General features: G+C 33.2%; 1 protein-coding gene across 3 annotated transcripts in view; it reads left to right on the top strand.

Moving 5' to 3' along the window:
• The window catches only part of LOC140432817 (homeotic protein spalt-major-like), a 407,769-nt gene that overhangs the window by 120,042 nt on the left and 268,897 nt on the right, over window positions 1-18,830 (top strand). For all 3 annotated transcript variants that reach the window (XM_072520938.1, XM_072520936.1, XM_072520939.1), the window contains exon 3: window positions 5,116-5,148. In XM_072520938.1, the coding sequence (XP_072377039.1) occupies window positions 5,116-5,148 (33 nt within the window). The remainder of the gene's footprint in view (window positions 1-5,115; window positions 5,149-18,830) is intronic.

The following is an 18,830-nucleotide window of genomic DNA, read 5'->3' as shown; positions in this document are numbered from 1 at the left end:
TTCCAATTTACTACGACAAATTCCGACACCATTTCTGCGCTCCTTTAAGTATATTCTTCAATCTAATCATGGTTTTGGAAATTCCAGCCCCATTTGTTTTTATAAATCTAAGATTATGTGATAAGCCATTGAGACGGAACAACATTGTGATTGTGCCAATAAGACAAATGACGACATCCGCTTACATTTTTGTTGGAGATCTCTCCTTGATCACAATAATATATTGTGTGTTTCATTCACAAATCCAGCTCCCTGCATCAAGAATCTTTACGCTATCGTTCATTTAAATACTTAGCGAGTATTCACTTATTAAAGTGTTCTTCGATGTTTTAACAGTTGTTTTTTTCTACAGGATGAGGCGTTTTCTAATTACCACCTCTTATAACCAATATCTGATTATACTGCCACAAAGACATCCAAAAGTACACCTTGACTTAGGAGAAAAAGCAAACTAAAATAAGTTATCGATTATATCATTGCAAAAACTAACACCACACTTCTTGTAATAGATTTTAGAGATTTATGCCACAGATCACAAGCTACTAATCGCTGAAGTAGAACTGCCTTCTGACTGAAAGAAACAGAAGGTACTAGAGTCAATTAAAGAAAATGAAGAAAAAAAAATTTTAAATATATCTGTTGGTGTAAAGGGAGCGTAGAGAGAAGAATCGAAGGACCACCAGCATAGACAGGAATGAAAAACAGATTAAACACTAAATTAAATTTAATTCTAGGATTCAATAGCAATTTCTGATTTTAGCTAAGCTTACAATGTACTAATAAGCGAAGCGATTATTTTGCGAGCTAGCGATTTTAGCTAAGGGGCTTTGCAACTGATTTCCATAATAACTTATACTGCAAGAGGATGTCATAATACACCTAAATATATTGAAACATTTTAGATCAGAAATTAGAAGAATTCAGATTTGGTACCATTACAGAATCTTACGAACATGTAAACATCTGCATTAATGCTGCGATACGAACTCATATCACTTTTTAGTCCCCATTAAATTATTAGACCCTCGGGAGATATAGAAAACTGATTACCGGCATCCTTTGGAGACCCCTAAACTCATCATCGCAGATAGGTAGACTCATCACTAGCATTTTTGCGGCGCTGTTTTCTAATGCGGAAGATTGCCTGTTACACTTCTTGTTTACGTGGTGATCTTTTAAATTCAGAAATTATTTTAAGCAAATTCGTTTAAAATTTAACCGATATATTTATTTATATCAGATGTCTAACATTGAGTGTCCTATTAGAAGTATTAGAGGCAATTAATGGGCAATTCACTATCCATGTTAAAGGAACAAGACAACTAAAGAGAAATTTTTTAATTCGCATATTTGTAGCTATCAATATAATTTAATGGAATTCTCAAATATCAACCGCAATGCTTTAATGCATCTGGACTTAAATCATTCTTTTAAATTATCAAACTTTAGCGATTTGCAAACATTTTATGGTCTTAATCTGCTACGGGGTGCAGGAAGGTCAGCAATCAGTTTGTAAATCTCTGTGTCTATTTTAAAATCCTTGGTTTTATAACGGTAATGTGTTTGTACTATTAACAAGTACATTTATGCTAATTGGTGATGAGTTTACTTGTACCCAAAGCTGCAACTATAGAGGGATTAGGCAAAAAAGAACAGAAAACTAGCCAATCTAAAACCGATTTAATGGAATCAAAATTGGAATCAGAAATATGAAAACAATATGGAAGTTACACACCAAACTGAAAACACTCTTAAATATTAAAGAAAGTTCCAACGTTGTGTACTCTGTAATGATTGTAACAAAGTATATATTGGGGAGACGTCCAGGATTAAGTCGGCAAGATTAACATCACACAAGAGTAGAGATAGTGCAAGCACTCCTGACCACGGCGCAGTAGACGAAATTTGGTTTAGTCCCCACTTCCATGCGAAACGCATTGTACTGTGCATTGTATAATTCCACTTACAATAGAACCTTTCTGCCTTTACATGAATTTGACTCCGCCTTCGCGCAGCTCCATGGTCAGGAGTGTTTGTTTTACCTATAACAATAATTTAAATAAAGTACAAGCCTGTGCATTAGGTGAACATTCTGTCACGATGGGTTACACTCCAAACTATAATCAAGTAAAAATATTGCGATGGGAAAAAATCAAGCAAAATACTCTTTTTAGAAATGTGTTTATTTCTCCAAACGCTTTGGATATTTATGTTAAATCTGGGGTTAAATTACGAAAGACGTACAACATACACGAATAATTTTTTTCAGTATAAACCACACCTATTTGTTACTATATCAAAATTCCGTTACATGATTACTTTCACAGCTTAAAATATGACATCTCCAGAGATGATTCATTGACAAGCTGGACCACAGCTGAAGTTTTGAATAAATAACTAGCGATATTTGATCCTTTTTATTATAAATACTTCCATTTATTTGATTAATAGATTTCATGGTAATTGGTAAACGATATATTCACTTTTACCTATTTAAGTAGGTAGTAAATGGTAATAAAGTGATTTTTTGATTAAAATAACTTTATTTTATGTGAAAAGTAACAAATAATTGCTTGAACTAAGAAATGACTGACATTAATTCGTGGGAAGATCGTAATGTTAGACATGATAGATGTTTTATTTCACTAAAAGGTACTTCACTTCTTTCGAATAATGACGTAAACTTTTTTTAACAGGACACCAGTAAATATTTATTCTCCATTCATCATTTTCTTTGCGTTTTCTCCAATAAGAGGTCACTGTACTTAATTTACTTTTATTTAGGTTCCAGGAAAGTTATATTGTCCAATAGGCATGTTATTGAGGAAGCTGTGTTGAATCCACAGTACATCAAAGAACATTTTAAGAAAAGCAAACTTACATAACTATAACATAGTGCTAAGACCAATAGTGTTAAATGCAAGTGAGACTTGGACATTCACGCAAGCAGAAGAGGAAAAAATGAACGCATGGGAAAGAAAAATTTTAAAAAGAATTCTAGGAGGAGTCAGAGGAGGAGACTTTTATAGAAGAAGACATAACACTGGGGTAATAAATTTATATGACGACCTACAAAAGTCCAAGTAGCCGAAACAACGAGACAAAGATGATTAAGACATTTAGAAAGAATGAATGACAAAAGGGTACCAAAGAAATTAAGACATATTTGGTAAGGACGATCTAGAAATAGGTGGCTTGATGAGGTGTAGAAGAACCTAGAGAAGACATTCAAAAACTGAAAAGTAAAAACCAAAATTCGAAGAGAATTGAAGAGAATCGTTACACAGATCTAAAAGACCTGTGTTAGCATTATATAAGAATGGTTATGTTTTTTGATGTTTTAAATTTTAAAGAATTATATATTCAGTAAGATAAGTTTTTTTATTCTCCGTTATACATTTAAAGAACCACGTAATGCAAAGAAAATTAACATTATTGACTTTATTATTACAACCCCCACTTTCTTGTTTATATCTGATCCATAAATAAACACTTTATTTATATGAGTTAGTTTTTCTTATCAACTATTAATAAACAATTAACATATTTTCACGCGGTCCATTAAGATCCGCAGCGAACGAAATGTCCCTTCTGATTAGTCATGTGTCTGGAGACGGCCATTATAAAAAAAAGCAAAAGACACTAAATTAGTATTCTACCGTCTCCATTGAGTTTACTAATTCTGAAAAGAGACCACCGAAGTCAGCGTAAGATTCCGGTTCAGTAAGTCCATTAAACTAAAGTGTACTGGTTTCAATTTAGCGGGTAACGTGAAGTGACGTTCGTGTGACGTCCTAGTTAGGCGGCGCGACGTAAGGAGCGTCGGTGGTAGTCTAGACGTTTTTAAAACTTAATAATACACATTTCGGGGTAGCACAAGATAATTTTATGATAAAATAATTTTGTTTTTGTTTTTAAAAAAAAATTTTTACTACTATTAACAAAATGTAGGTTTATTATCTTTCGAGAGGTCGTGTATTATTCCTTTTTTTCTCCGTCGTTTGTTTTATATTCCATTTCTTTATTTTTCTGTTCCTATCGTGCATCGCCACAAGCATATCGCCGCAAATTGGATTCACAAGAAGCTCAAGATAGAAATTGGTGGAAATTTTTACGGGATGCCTACGTTCAGCAGTAGACAAATATAGGCTAATTGATCGGTTTGCATAACTACTCTCTCTCTACATTTGTTTTATTAATGTTTTAACTTTTTTTTTATTATTTCTTTTGTTTTGATTAGGGCTGGAATCCTTTCTGGGATAGGTGTGTTGGAGAGGAATATGTTTTAAAGGACACTGCAGATGGTAGACAGTTGCAAAAATATTAGGCAGAAAAATCACAGTTACAACTGGGAGCATATTTGTATAGAAAGCCTGGTGACAGAGCTTGAGCTTCAGAATATGATGGTAGTTGTATAAGTACACGAAGAATGTCCCATAAAAAATCTCCATAAGAAATCCAACTTCCTATTTTTTTCCAATCTCCATAAGAAATTCCAAGATTCATTTTGCTCATTTTTTGGCTTTTTGTAATAGGGGTAGAATAGTTAGATCGTGACGTATAATATGTCTTTGTAAAGAAAAGGGGATAGCGAATAAGTTAAGACAGAAACAATAAACATTGCGGCATTGCCCAAAAGGACATTACATCATATTTCCGTTGTTATTGCTTCGATTGCAGTGTGTGATAAATTAAATGAAAGGGTTTTCCATCTTTGCAAGTAAAGGTGCACCTGGCAGGAGTACTTTTGAAGTATTTGTTTTATCTCATGTTTGATGATCTTCATACATTATTTATTTCGTGGTCCCCTTTTCCCCTTTTCTTCTCCCCCTTTAGATAGTGGATACATTACCTCTCCCTTTGGCTAAATTACTTGTTCCTGCAGCTTTAGAGGACCTAATCCCTCTAGTTTTCATCTGCGTGTGAAGGTGAATATGGTTGATTGATATATAGCTCTACAACCTTGGTTGTTGCTAATTTATATTTATAACAAAGAGTCAACTAAAGATTTATATGTTTTAAGTATTATTGAAAATAGTTATTTATAACTCTCTATATAACTTATAACTTTTTATACTAATTTATTATTTCTAATAAATTTTTCTATTTTTACAGATCCTGCCGATACTACAGAACCAAGAATATCAGGTTAGTAAAAAGGTTTTACATTGTTTAAGTCTAGTAGTAACCTCCAAACTTATCTGAAGTTAAGTCACAATCAAAAAACCTTATTTGACGTGGTGTGAGTCAATTCATATTATAGCATCGTATAAGAAAGAGGCACATTATAGACTGTAGCTACAGCTTATCCAAAGATTTTGAACAGACAAAAGAAAAACAAGTTAGATTAAGATTATTGTTTTTCGAGTTTAAAATCTCAAAAATAGTAGAAAATTTTGTTATGTTTTATAAATTCATATAAATTATTGTTCATTTGCACTTTAATGTCGTATTAAAAAGTAAAAACTGGAAAATAACTGACTGCAAACTCCACTTATATTATTTACGGCCCTAAAACAAAAACCTTATGTTGTTTTATTTCAACTTAACTCTGCAAAACTTCCTCTGGGTTATCTTTTTTTTTTGTGTGAACATAAACCTTCCTTGACGCTCACTTTATATAGAATAAATTCGTAAAACCGTCTAAAAGTAGATAAATAATTGAAAACACAATATTATCGGAAGCTCAGCTTAGTTTCGACTCGGACTTGGCGCCATATGGCAGTTTTTATTAATAGCAAGAGCAAATACAAATACGGAGTCAAATCTGTTAAACGGCCCAGACCACAAACGGAAATGGCTCGAACCACAGCACGCGAGCTCCAAACACTCAAAACCAAGTGATAAGCAAATGCTCGGGGTATATTTCATAGTTTTTATGACAATTTATACAGGAAATAGCATTCTTTTTTAATTATTCAGCAAATTACAACGGGCTTGTGCGGTCTGTTATAATTTTTTTAAACTTGGTAGAAAAAATTCACAATAAGCACTTTTTCATGTAGTAAAAATAAATTCATGATATTTTAATAATCAGAAGTTAGTGTAAAGACAAGAGCAGTTAAATGTAGCGCATAACTTAGAGAAAGAGTTTGATATAAGCATGCAGGAAGTTTTTAGTAGCCATCCTTCTATAAAAACAACTAGTGGATATTTTGTTCTGAAACATAAGTAATAACGAATAAAAAAATTAACATAAAGGTTGGGACCAGAGCTAGTGTCATGTATCAGCACTGTCGTACTGTCTATCATTATCAAAACCATTCAGCAATATATTTAGTATAATCCTTAAATATATTGTAATTTAAAAAATTAATGAGTGTTAACCATATATGAGACAATTACGAAAGCTGTTAAAAAACAAATGTGCAGTATTCAATTGCGGGAAATACACAAAAACCTGGCTGTCATATTTCTTCACAAACATAATTCAGACCGGGAGATTCCCACGGGAATTCCAACACTCAAAATTCATAGCAATACTAAAACCGGGTAAACCAGCTGAACATCCAAAAAGCTATTGACCAATTCCTCTACTGTCTATAATGTATAAACTACGCGAACGACTCATTTTTAACAGAATAAGCCCAACAATCCTCAAAGCTATACCAATTGAGCACGCAGGTTTTAGACCAAATGGAGGTTGCACAGACCAAGTGTTATCTCTCTGTACTTACACAGAAGCCGTCTCAAAGAAAACTACTGCGTTCATAGATCTGTCAACAGCTTTCGACATCTTCTGGCGAGAAGGAATGATTTATAATTTCTTACGCACAATTCCCTGCAAATTCAGCACTAGATTAATAGAAAATATGCTCACCGACAGAGTATTTTAAGTAACTATAGGATCCGAAGTAAGCACCCACAGAAAACTCAAAAATGGTCTGCCACAAGGCTCGGTACTTGCACCACTACTTTTTAGCCTTTACATCGCAGACATGCCGACAACAATATCAACAAAGTTTGGCTATGCTGATGACTGCTCTTTATTAACTCAAACAAAGTCACTAGAAGATGCTGAAGAGATTCTTACGAAAGACCTAGAGGTTATGGAAAATTACTTTCAAAAATGGAGACTTCTTCTCAATGCCTCCAAGATCGAAGTAAACTGCTTTCACCTAAACAACAATCTGTCTTAAGAATCCTTAACCTTCATTTTGATAACACTCGACTTGACCCCAATAAACATCCAAAATATCTAGGCGTTGCCTTGGACAGAACGTTAAGCTTAAGAGAACATTTAAGTATAGTTGCCGAGAAGCTAAAAAGCAGAAATCACATCATTCAGAAGCTCTGCGGCACAACATGGGGGGGGGGGGTATCGGCAGGTCTTCAGTCTTAGTTTATTCCGTAGCTGAATACTGCGCGCCAATATGAATCAACAGTGCTCACGTTAAAAAGATAAATGATCAGCTAAATAACACCATGAGAATGATCGCTGGAGTAATCAAATCTACACCAACAAATTAGCTACCAGTGCTGAGCGACATTACACCACTACATCTTCGCCGACTTAATTTGTTTACCAAAGAATATAACAAGGTCCTTAGCAACACGGTGCTACCGATTCATAACCATATAGAAGATGAAACCAAAAGTCGACTGCGCTTTAGAAAATCTCCAATAAAAACTGCGATCTAATTACTCGTAAACATGCACGATATAGTTGACTGCTTTAGACCTCCTGCTACAGATTGTGTAGCTGAAGTATCCATTAGACAGTTTCACTGTACGCAGGTGTTTTTGGACTGGCACATGTCTAGTCAGTAAGACTGTTGTAACCCTGAGCTGATTGCTCCTTGGTCTTAACGTTTGTCACCCCATTATAACGATGTGCAATGAAGAAATGTCCAATAGAGGGTCCATAGCTGTTATTAGTGTGTCCATCAGAGCTTCTGTAATTTTCAGGCAAGTAATTCTGCACCATGGTTAGTTTGAGGATGACATATTTTGCTTTTTTTGTCCACCATACCACTGCTTCATATGCACTTGTTGGTTTTACCACCATTTTATAAATTCAATGTAATATAGTTTTTGTTTTAAATCCCACAAATTCCGTAGTTCCTGCTTTCTTAATCATTCGTTCTATCTACTGACTCTAAGTAAGCCATTGCCACAACATGATGCCAGTCATTGCTATCACGCTATCCATGACCAGATTTTCAAAAAGCGGAGTAAAGACTTCTCCCTGTAGATAACCTCTGGCTACCTATGCTGACCCTGTATCCCCCAGTAACTTTGCGTATATCACACGGCTTCGCAGCATGGAACCTATTCATCTGCAGCTTGTTTCATCAATTTCTTTTAGACGAATTAGTTCCCTCTCTCTACAATAAGAAATATCTTCACACCATCTTCTGTACCAGATGGTGTAGTGATGTTTCTATAGAAAGTCTTGCTCTATAAACATGAGCCTGATGTATCGAAGCTTTAACCAATACATCGTCCCTAATGAATCTATCAAGTCCTTTTTGACATCAGACTTATCGGAGAACCATTTATTTAAAAAAGTAAATAAAAAAATAAATAACTGCTTGGTATATTTTGAAATCATATAAATTAATATGTAAAAAATGTATGTTTGTAACAATTATTTACACTTTAAAACGATTATGGTAACCAGAAACTTAACACTCACTAGAAAAATATGAAGAAAAAGTAATTGCTAGAAGGATAAAGAAAAAAAACATCAGAAAATCAGTATATATATAAACCTTGTTAATAATACACGTTGTCCTATTTCCTGTAATATTCTATTTCCTATAAGTTGTGATATTTCATCAATTAGATGTATTAATTAAACGAAAAGAAGGTGTATAGCAATAAAACAATCCATAAAAAAAACTTACTCTATTTGATCCAATTAAAGAGCTGAATATTAGCATTAAGTCTTTAGTTAAGAACCGAGTAGCGCAATGCTCATTTAGTACCTTACGTTTACGGCACAAATGGCATCATTATGGTGAAAGCATGTATACAGAAACGTTAATTTGTAGAATGCCTCCTTGGAGTTGGTTATAGCAGAATTGGTCTTTACTGCAAAAAGTTAATCTAGAATAGGATTTATGAACAATCACTTCCATATAAAAATTGTGTTGTACAACTAGTTAGAGTTGGAAGCCAATTAGGTTCGAATTAAACAAAAATTCAACAATATCCTGCGGATATGAAATAATCATTTTGTTCTGTCTCATACTATGAAAATGAAATGTTCTAAATATTTCTAGGAAAATATTGTTCAAATATATCCTAAACTAACATCAGTTTTGAGTATTTGTTTACTTCTTCCAAAAAATTATAAAGTATAAATCAGTTTAATGATGTATTTCATTAAGTATTTTAAAAATGAAATAATTATAACTTCAAGATGGTTGGCACATGTGACAAGTGTTCCACTAAATGTATTTTAAAAGAACCAAAAAACGCTGGAAACAGTTTTAGCTACCCATGTAATCATTGCAAGAATATTTTATGCAGAGGAGGATTAGTTCCACAGAAACTCGATACATAATGTAGCATAACAACACCCAGGAAACAGATGAGTTCTGAAAACTGACTCGTCAGACAACAGAAGAAATTAAGAATGTAAGAACCAGCTTTTTAATCTTCCTTGAGGACATTTAAAACTACCGCAGTATCAAAAATTCACATCTATGTCAATCAATCAAAATGACTAAGTATATAGTACAGCGGGGGTGCCTAGTAATAAAAAGCACCAGAAGTCTGAGGAACAAAAGATTTCATTTCACCAAATGGTATTGAATTTGCCACAAAATAATGAAAACTCTACGCTTCTTGTTTCCATTAAAATGGGAACAAGAATCATAGGAGATTTCAATACAAAAAAAGCGCTCCTGCAAGGTTGTTCCATCTCTCCAACCCTATTCAAAATATACTTAGATAAAGCCATGACTACATGGAAAAGAAAATGCGAACGCATGGGAGTACCGGTACGAAACGAATACCAATATACGTTAAGCTTTGCAGACGATCAAGTAGTGATTGCACAAAAACAAGAAGATCTCAGTTACATGATGAGAAAACTACAAAAAGAATATACCAAGGCTGAGCTAGATATTAACCACGCAAAAACAGACTACCTATCTACAAGTGAAGAAGACATAGAAGATCTACAGATTGACGACAACGTAGCAATCAAAGGAAAGGATAAATTCAAATACTTGGGGTTTATGATCACGAAAAAGGCATCAACAGAGGAAGAAATTAAGCAAAGATTAGGACAAACAAGAACAGCAATCCGACAACTTAACTCAGTATGGTGGGATAGAAATCTAAATATGAAAACGAAAACACAGATTTATAAAACATTAGTGCAAAGTAATATGACATATGGGGCTGAAAATTGGATTATAAACAACAAAAACAGCAGTAAGATAGTAGTAACAGAGACTGAATGCCTGCGAAGATGCTGCAGAGTAACAAGAATGGATAGGCGAATTAATTACAAAATAAAGCAAAGAACACCAACCGAAACATACATACTAACATATATAGAACAAAAAAGACTAAAGTCGTATAGACATGTAAGAAGAACTAGCGAAAGTAGATAAAATAGAAGAAAATAACCGAATGGAGCGCCATAGGAAGCAGGAAAAGAGGACGACCCCGAAGATCCAGGAGGAACGAAGTAGACGATGCCATGAGTAAGAGAGGCCTAAACGATGGAGAATGGGGCAACAGAGAGAGATGGAAAAGGTTGAGCGAGGGAAGTCAATGAATACTGTAGAATTCCTGAAGATGTATATATTACGTTTAGCATTCATTGTTCCCAAAATGGAAATGTAGGCATCAGCGAAACTTCAAATTTCTGCAGCAACGAGGATACTATTAACTATCAGGTGTAAGATATTTCTTATCTAGACCAGACAAAGTAACCGGTGAAGCAACAAACTCCCGGGCTTCTTTATTTACTCATTATTTTACATATTTGCTTAAATAGATTTGCATATAGCTTTAATAGATTTGGAAAAAGTATATGACAGTGTACCGATCTCCCAACTATGGATAGAAATGGGTAACTTGAAAATAAACCCAATTTTTATTAACACCACTCAAAAATACTACGAAAAAACTTTGCAAGAATTAAAATGGGACAAGAAATCATCTCTCCTTTTCAAACAACAAAGGGACTAAGACAAGGCTGCTGCCTGTTACCTACCTTATTTAAAATCTATTTGGACAGATCCTTAGTGAAACGGGTAAAAAAATGTAGAAACATGGGAATAACGGTGGAAGAAAACACGCTATATACACTTTTCTTTGCAGATGACCAGGTAGTAATTGCCGAAGATAGTTACGATCTTAGCTATATGGTAAGAAAACTGTATGAATATCTTTCAGTGGGAACAGATGAAATATGTGACCTAGTCTTGGAAGACGACAAAATCAAAGGCGTGCAATCCTTAAAATATTTGGGGGGTAATTTTCAACAAGAAGGGAAATAGCGCAGATGAAATCAGGCAAAGAATAAACAAAGGCAGAGCAGGGACCTGTGTCTTAAACTCGCTTATCTGGTAAAAATCAATTCGACGAGAAACCAAAAAACACATTTACGGTAGTATAGTCCAAAGTATTACACTTTACGGTTCGGAAGTATGGGACGTCACCAAAGCTAATAGAAACAAACTTATAACGACAGAAATGGATTATCTGAGACGAAGCTGCGGTAGATCGAAACTAGAGAGAGTTAGAAACGAACAAATAAGAAACGAAATAAAAATGGAGCGAAATATCAATGATGACATAGAAAGAAAACAATTAATCTGGTTCGGACATGTGAAAAGAATGCCAGAGTGCAGATGGCCTAGAAGAGTACTGAAATGGATCCCTTCTGAAACAAGAAAGAGAGGACGACCACGAAGAAGTTGGCGCAAGGATATTGATGAAGCACTGGCGGCAAGAGACTTAGAAGAGGCAACTGCATATGACAGAAAAAGATGGAAATTGGGGGCGGAGAAGTGGCGACAGCCGTAATCAATCCGTTATTAAAAAAAAAAGTTCTATCATAACACAGAATTAAAAAAAGTTAGATAATTAAGGTATGGATCGACTATTTTCGTTGTGCAATAGTATTATTAACCAGAAATCACTTCTTTGTACAAATGTTTGTTGTAGAAGCGTACAATTATTAAATTAAACGAAACAAACAGTTTTAATCCAGTATATTACAAATTTAGTTTTATGGTCCCATAAATCACTGCTATAAAATGAAATTAACACATGTTTGGCATGAATTTACAATAACATCAATTTATTTATCATACCCAGCAAAATATCATTAGTAATTTATAATTATGTAATGGATAATATTGATCAGGGAAAATGCAGTGGTCACATCTCCTATTGTGCCGTTGTCAATAATTCATAAAAAATCATGTTCATACCTATTTCACCTGGGATGTGGTACACATGGGAAAGTGCTTTTCACGCTTTTTCCATTAAGTAATTAGCTGCATGATTTAAATGTGGTTTATAATCAGATTTTTCGAGACTTTTATTACTGATTGACGTACATATTTTTATTTCTCCTTTACACGCACACAGAATGATACGATTTCAGCACTTAATTTTGATTATTATATCAGATAATTTTTAATACCGGACAAAAGTTAAGGAGTATTTAGATATTAATAAAGAGAATATTTATCTGGGATAGAACTCTTTCTTTTTTCCTCTTTCTTTCTAACTGAGTAATTTGAATCGTTGTTTGAAAATGTTTGTTCGTTTGTATTTTACGTGGTGAGCACTCTTTCTCTTCTAAAGGTAGCCAGCTATTTATTCCATTCCACGTTTTATTTGTGTCTTGTAATATTTGTTGTTTTTCTTTACTAATCATTTTCATCTGGAATTCTTCCCAATTTTTTACCCTTAGCTGTTTTGTCTGATATATTTTTTTAGTTATTACTGAGGTTTTTATATTTATTCATAAGTATGCAACCAATTTGATTTTTGTGGTTTTATTTGGACTAAAAAAATGCCGTGGCTCAAGAGATTCGAATCTTTACTCAGAAGATTACATCTGATCTATCTCTGCGCTAACGAGGCGGCTATAATATACCGAATACAAATTTTAACGTTTTGTAAAAATTGCTTTTCATTGTATGCCAATTTAACACCACTAAAAACAATAAGAAAATGTTTTATATTCACGTTGTATACAGTTGGCAAATGTTTTGCTCCGGCAATTAGAAAACCATGAAATCCGGTGCATATTCCATATAATTTTAATTTATGTGTAATAAAACTTGTGACTTATTGCGAGTTTTTAACTTTTCATGAGAATAACAACACAAAAGGCAAATCTAGATTAGGCTTTATCAGGAATCACTTCCCCGTTCAAATGTTGTTGTACAAGCATACAATTACCATAATAAACGAAGCAAGCGCTTTTAATCCACTATATTACAAATCTAGTTTTATGGTTCTATAAATTAGAGCTATAAAATAAAATTAACACATGTTTGACATGAATTTACAATAAGAGTAATCTACTTTTCATACACAACAAACGAAAAATTTGACGTATGATAATAAATGTTTACAGTAGAGTTTTTTCGAATAATCTTTAAATGCTTAAATTATACCAATACCTTCATGACAAAGAATAACATCTAGTACTGTTTCAACAATACTGATATTTCGGATTTAATCTTCTAGGTATAGTTGTATACAGGGTCGGACTTATTTACTGATACATTTTATCAAAATTATGGCAATCCCACAAATTAAAAGAAAAATACATATAAGTAATACTTTTAATACATATAAGTAATATTAAAATATATATTTAACATAGTGAAAAATTACAAAAAAAAAATAATTTTAAACCCAACTATAGTCTACATTTAAATCGGTGTCACTATTATCGCTATTGTTTAAATCTATAACTACTCTATTTATAAAGTTTTGGAACTGTAGGTATTTTTCTTCTAGTTTTTTGACGTGCTCTATACATTTTTGCCAATTATCTGCTGTAATGTTATTATATTCGGTCTTTTAAATGACACTTTTTAAACAAAGTACTGTCCATATCTTGATAATCTAAGCAACAATCACTTACACTCTTAGCAGAGGGTAATAAAGCATCTTCTACCCATCATGATTCTCCCCCACAATGTAAAATACAAATTCTCTTTCCTCTAGAGGGAGGAACATTGGTGATGCAATTTTAACTACCATTGGTCTAACATTTTTAACAATATCGTGGGTGTTGAACCAAGTTTCATGCAAATAATACAAGTTTTTCTCTTCACTCCTGAAAGACCTTAGACTCTCCAAATAATCGAACCTGTACTTTATTAAACAGCTGGATTCCATAATTGCCTTTCGTTTATTCACTCTTTTAAATAGAAAACCATTAGCTTTTAAAAACCTCAAAAAAGTAGTTTTAATACACTTGGGAATTATTTCTTTGTTTCTTAATTCACTCAAAAGTTTATTTAAAGTTGGTACGTTATTCACTGAATACATAGATATATTGTTTCCCGTATAGCTGATAAATGAAAATTCGGTAATACTGGATGAGCACCAGAATCCTCTTTTTTTTTTCGCAACACTGAATTTTTTTCGTAGTTCGAAGTTCGTACACAGTAGATCGTGGCACTTGTGTCAAAAAAACCGTCTTTTTGATTGCTTCTGACTTAACCATCGTCCAAAGAAGACCTAAGAAAAAATACGTAATTTTACATTTTAAGGAATTCTGTGTTTTTTATGAATTAATTAATCGGTAAATATTATTAACCTTCCTAATACTGGGTGGGGCAAATTCTCGCCCCAGGTCTAAGAGTTTTTATTAATATCTTTAATTAAGTTTAATCAACGACTTTGACAGTTTATTACATTGATAGTTGATGTATTAAGAGCACAAAGAAGTAGTAAAACCAAAAATACCGCGAGCAGAAAATTAAATATTCTCGTCGGATTTTGCGAAAATGTATGTGGGGTGAGAATTTGTCCCACGTTGTATCGAGTGCTTTCACGTTCTACAAATCTGATTTTATCAGTTTAGAGGAAACTTTTGGAAAATGGTTCTAATTACTTGCCATAATATGCAGTCGCATTCTTTACATATTAGCAGTTAATTGTATTGACAGTGGAAACTTATATTTCCCCTATTAGCATAGCCTTTGTCTAGATTCTTCAAAGCATCACTTTCTAGTTGAGATTGTCTCTCTAAGAATTTGTAAAGTGCAAGTAGCTCTAAGTACGTCTGATATCTGATAGCTGCTAAAATTGCCTGTTTATTTGGTGAGTTTCTGAATGTGACTGTCTTCTGTCTTTGATTTTTAATTTGTTGAATTGGTACTAAACAAAGTATACAGACAATAAAGAGTTAAAAAACATTAATGAGATACACAGAATCCTTGGGCTTAAAAGTGAACGAAACTACTGGGGCGAGAATTCACCCCACCTGGTACTGGTCATTTAAAATTTACCCGTTATTAGAAAGGTTACCTAAAGAGTATTTTTTACGAGAACTTACCGTTGTAAACGTCAAGCACGATTTGCTTTGCATTGTGTGTGAGATAAATATAACTAGAACATTTTTCAGGTTCAGACTCGTCTTCCCTTCCTGAAATAGTGGCAGGAATATACAGGACATCGTCACTAATCATTCATATTTATATTTATTACACTGACTTCTGTTCTAAATGAACGACAAAAGAAAAATGAAGTTCTTTTCAAATAAACTTTCTTCTCACAGAAGCCCATTTAGTAATAGTTTGATATTAAGTAAACCTTATCCTTTTACCTGAATACAATTCCAAGAAATCTTCTAATCTCTTAAAAACACTGGCTTTATGTACCTAGAAATTTGTAATTCTGAATTCCAAGTACAAATGCATTTAATTAATTAAATTTACATAGGTACACAAAATTATGTTTAAAAATTTTATTTACCAATCGTTAACAACTCAAAATTGAAATATGTACGTACCTGGCTACACCTACTTTGTATCATTTAGTAAAGTACCTTCAAACTTTGGATATAATTTAAAATTGAACCTAATGTAACGAAAGACTAAGGGTGACTACTCGTTACAGCATTAAGGAGGTACAGTCATTTTGTGCTTGATATCGGCCCAGTCTCTTAATCTGGGGAATTCCATCCGAATTATCTTGCAACGGATAGGAAGCAAAGAGGAATATTTAAAGAATAATAATTAAGCTCCCCTACAATGTTCTATGCTATATTTTCACTAGTAGCCTATATTATATGCAGTACTAGAGCCAATATTAAAGATAAAAATCTTTTGATCAGATCTAAATTAGTAAAAAACGACAAGAATATTCTTAATAGATCTGTCAGTAGTTTTCTTCTGACCATACAGAAGAAAATCCATGCAAAGTATTCTTAAAAAATTATAATTTTCTCCATTAGAGTTCTACAACAAAAACAATTACTCAACATGATGATAAAGAGTAAAATACAATACTTGGGTCATTTTTTGAGAGGTGAAAGATATGAATTACTCCAAATCATATTAGAAGAAAAAGTGCTGGGCAAAAGATCAGTTGAAAGACGCCAGAACTCGTGGCTGAAAGACCTGAGGAGATGGTTAGACTGCTGATCTACAGAAATCTTTCGTGCGGCAGTTTCCAAAGCTATAATTGCCATTTGTATCGCCAACTTTCGAAAGGAGAGGGCGCAATAAGAAGAGGAATGATCTGTTGGGTAACGGCTTTTACTTCTGAAATTGGTATAGCCAACTTTTTCAAACTGATGAACAATGACCAATACAGTATTTCTATGGGTATTAGCCTATTTTGAAAAGCTGTAATAAATAAATTAATAGTTTATTTGATAGAATAGCTCCCAAAGTGCCATTTTATTATTTGTACTTTTTCTGCAGTGGTATAAAAACACTCGGCATATTGAATTTTTGTAGTCACACCTAGTAACTACTTGTCAGATAGCTCTTATTTTAAACAGTGTTAAATTTCATTGGAATCAATCGGCTTTATCGCTCGGTATAACGCTATAACGCTTTATTGTAAGCGTTGATGCAGAGTGTTGAGGGGAACAGAGATAAACAGTATCTCTGTTAGTATTTCTAGCTAATTTTGTAATACTAACTCTAAATTTTGGCCGTCTCTCTAAAGTCGTGTTCACAGTTCTGTTTTTAATACTTTTTCAACCCCAAACGTGATAAATCCAAAACATGCGTTTTATATAAATTTACCGCCCTTCCAGACATTTAAAAACGACCCAAAAAAGGAAAGAGGTTTTATATTATATAAAGAGTAGACAAATTACAAGCATCTCCAGATTATATTTACTAACTGATAAACTGATTCTGTTTAAACCTCACACAAACAAATATACAGTCATCTTACATGGACAGCATCATATTAGACTTGTAATAAAATGCTCTTTGTAATTTATCCAACACGACAGAGAATCATTATCCATGTACGGCGCTCTAGGGATTTTTCAGCAAAGTACACAGGCTACGAAGAAAATACTCAACTTTATTTAATGATTAAATAGAAGCTGATTAATGTTATTTTTTAATGTTTTTATGCGGGGTATAGTAACTAAACTTGAAATTGTAATGTAGTATTCTTGGTATGTTTGATATTAAATGAATTATGGTATTGTGAAATTATATATTCCAATATATTTCAGTATATATTTCAAGGAACAATATTGTGGAAATTCAGTCTCCTTTAACTATAATCGTTAAATGACAATCTTTACTTCGTCATACATACATCTTCCATCTTCTTCCTCTTATATAAGGCAAGCTATTACTTGCCTCTGATACATGATCACAATACCTTCGTAACAAAATCTACTCTTTTATTGTATTGTATTGTATTGTATCGTATTCTATTGTATTGTATTGTATCGTATTCTATTGTATTGCATTGTATTATATTCTATTGTATTTTATTGTATGGCATTGCATTTTATTGTATTGTATTGTATTGTTATTATATTGTATTTTGTTGTATTGTAACTGGATCTATTGTAGATGTATTTCTTTAGATAACATCATCTAGTTACCATCTTTGTGATCTAAGACGAAAACTTCCTGTAGTTCCATACTTATTTAATGCTCGCCAAATAATTCTAGATTTCCTTCTTCATCTTTGTAGACATTAGATCCTTCTTCAAACTATCATTTCTGGCCGTACTGATCATCCAGATGTCGATCCGATAAACCAGTCAAACAAATTTTTGGTCAAGACCTGAACCATCATCCTTGAGATCATTCACTGTAAAGTGAATGCAATTCGTCCATCTGGCCTCTTAGCTATCTAACCGACAGATATTACAACGTCACGGTTGAAAGTTTACACATTACATATATTATATTACGCTTTAATTTTTAATTCATAGCAGGTATGTCCCTACCTGCTTTAAGTGACATATACCTATATTACTTTTTGTCAACACACTAAGAGTATAATAGATGCCTTGTTTTTAAAACAGTTCTTTCTGCATGTGAACCGTGAGTTCTCTTACATTTATGATCCGTAGTTATTTATTTGATTATTTGTATTCTTCATTGTGTACATGCCAGGTCTGGCAAAAGTAATCACCCGAGATTCTTTTGTTGTAATATTTTTGGAATAAAAAACTTTGGTTCTGCAATAACCATACGGACACGTTTTATGGCATTTTCCATCACTCTTGTCAGAACTTTGGGCGACAGGTTCTCGCATTACTGGCAAATATTATCCTTAAAGGCTTTAAGAGCCTGAGGCTTGTTGACGTAAACCCGCGATTTTAAAGAACCTCTTAAAAAGAATTTTAGAACGGTTAAATCTGGTGATCTGGCTGGCCAGTCCAAATTACAAAA

This window comes from Diabrotica undecimpunctata, chromosome 1, assembly GCF_040954645.1.
Source record: "Diabrotica undecimpunctata isolate CICGRU chromosome 1, icDiaUnde3, whole genome shotgun sequence".
NCBI classification, from domain to species: domain Eukaryota; kingdom Metazoa; phylum Arthropoda; class Insecta; order Coleoptera; family Chrysomelidae; genus Diabrotica; species Diabrotica undecimpunctata.
This window is presented reverse-complemented; position numbering and strand designations above follow the sequence as displayed.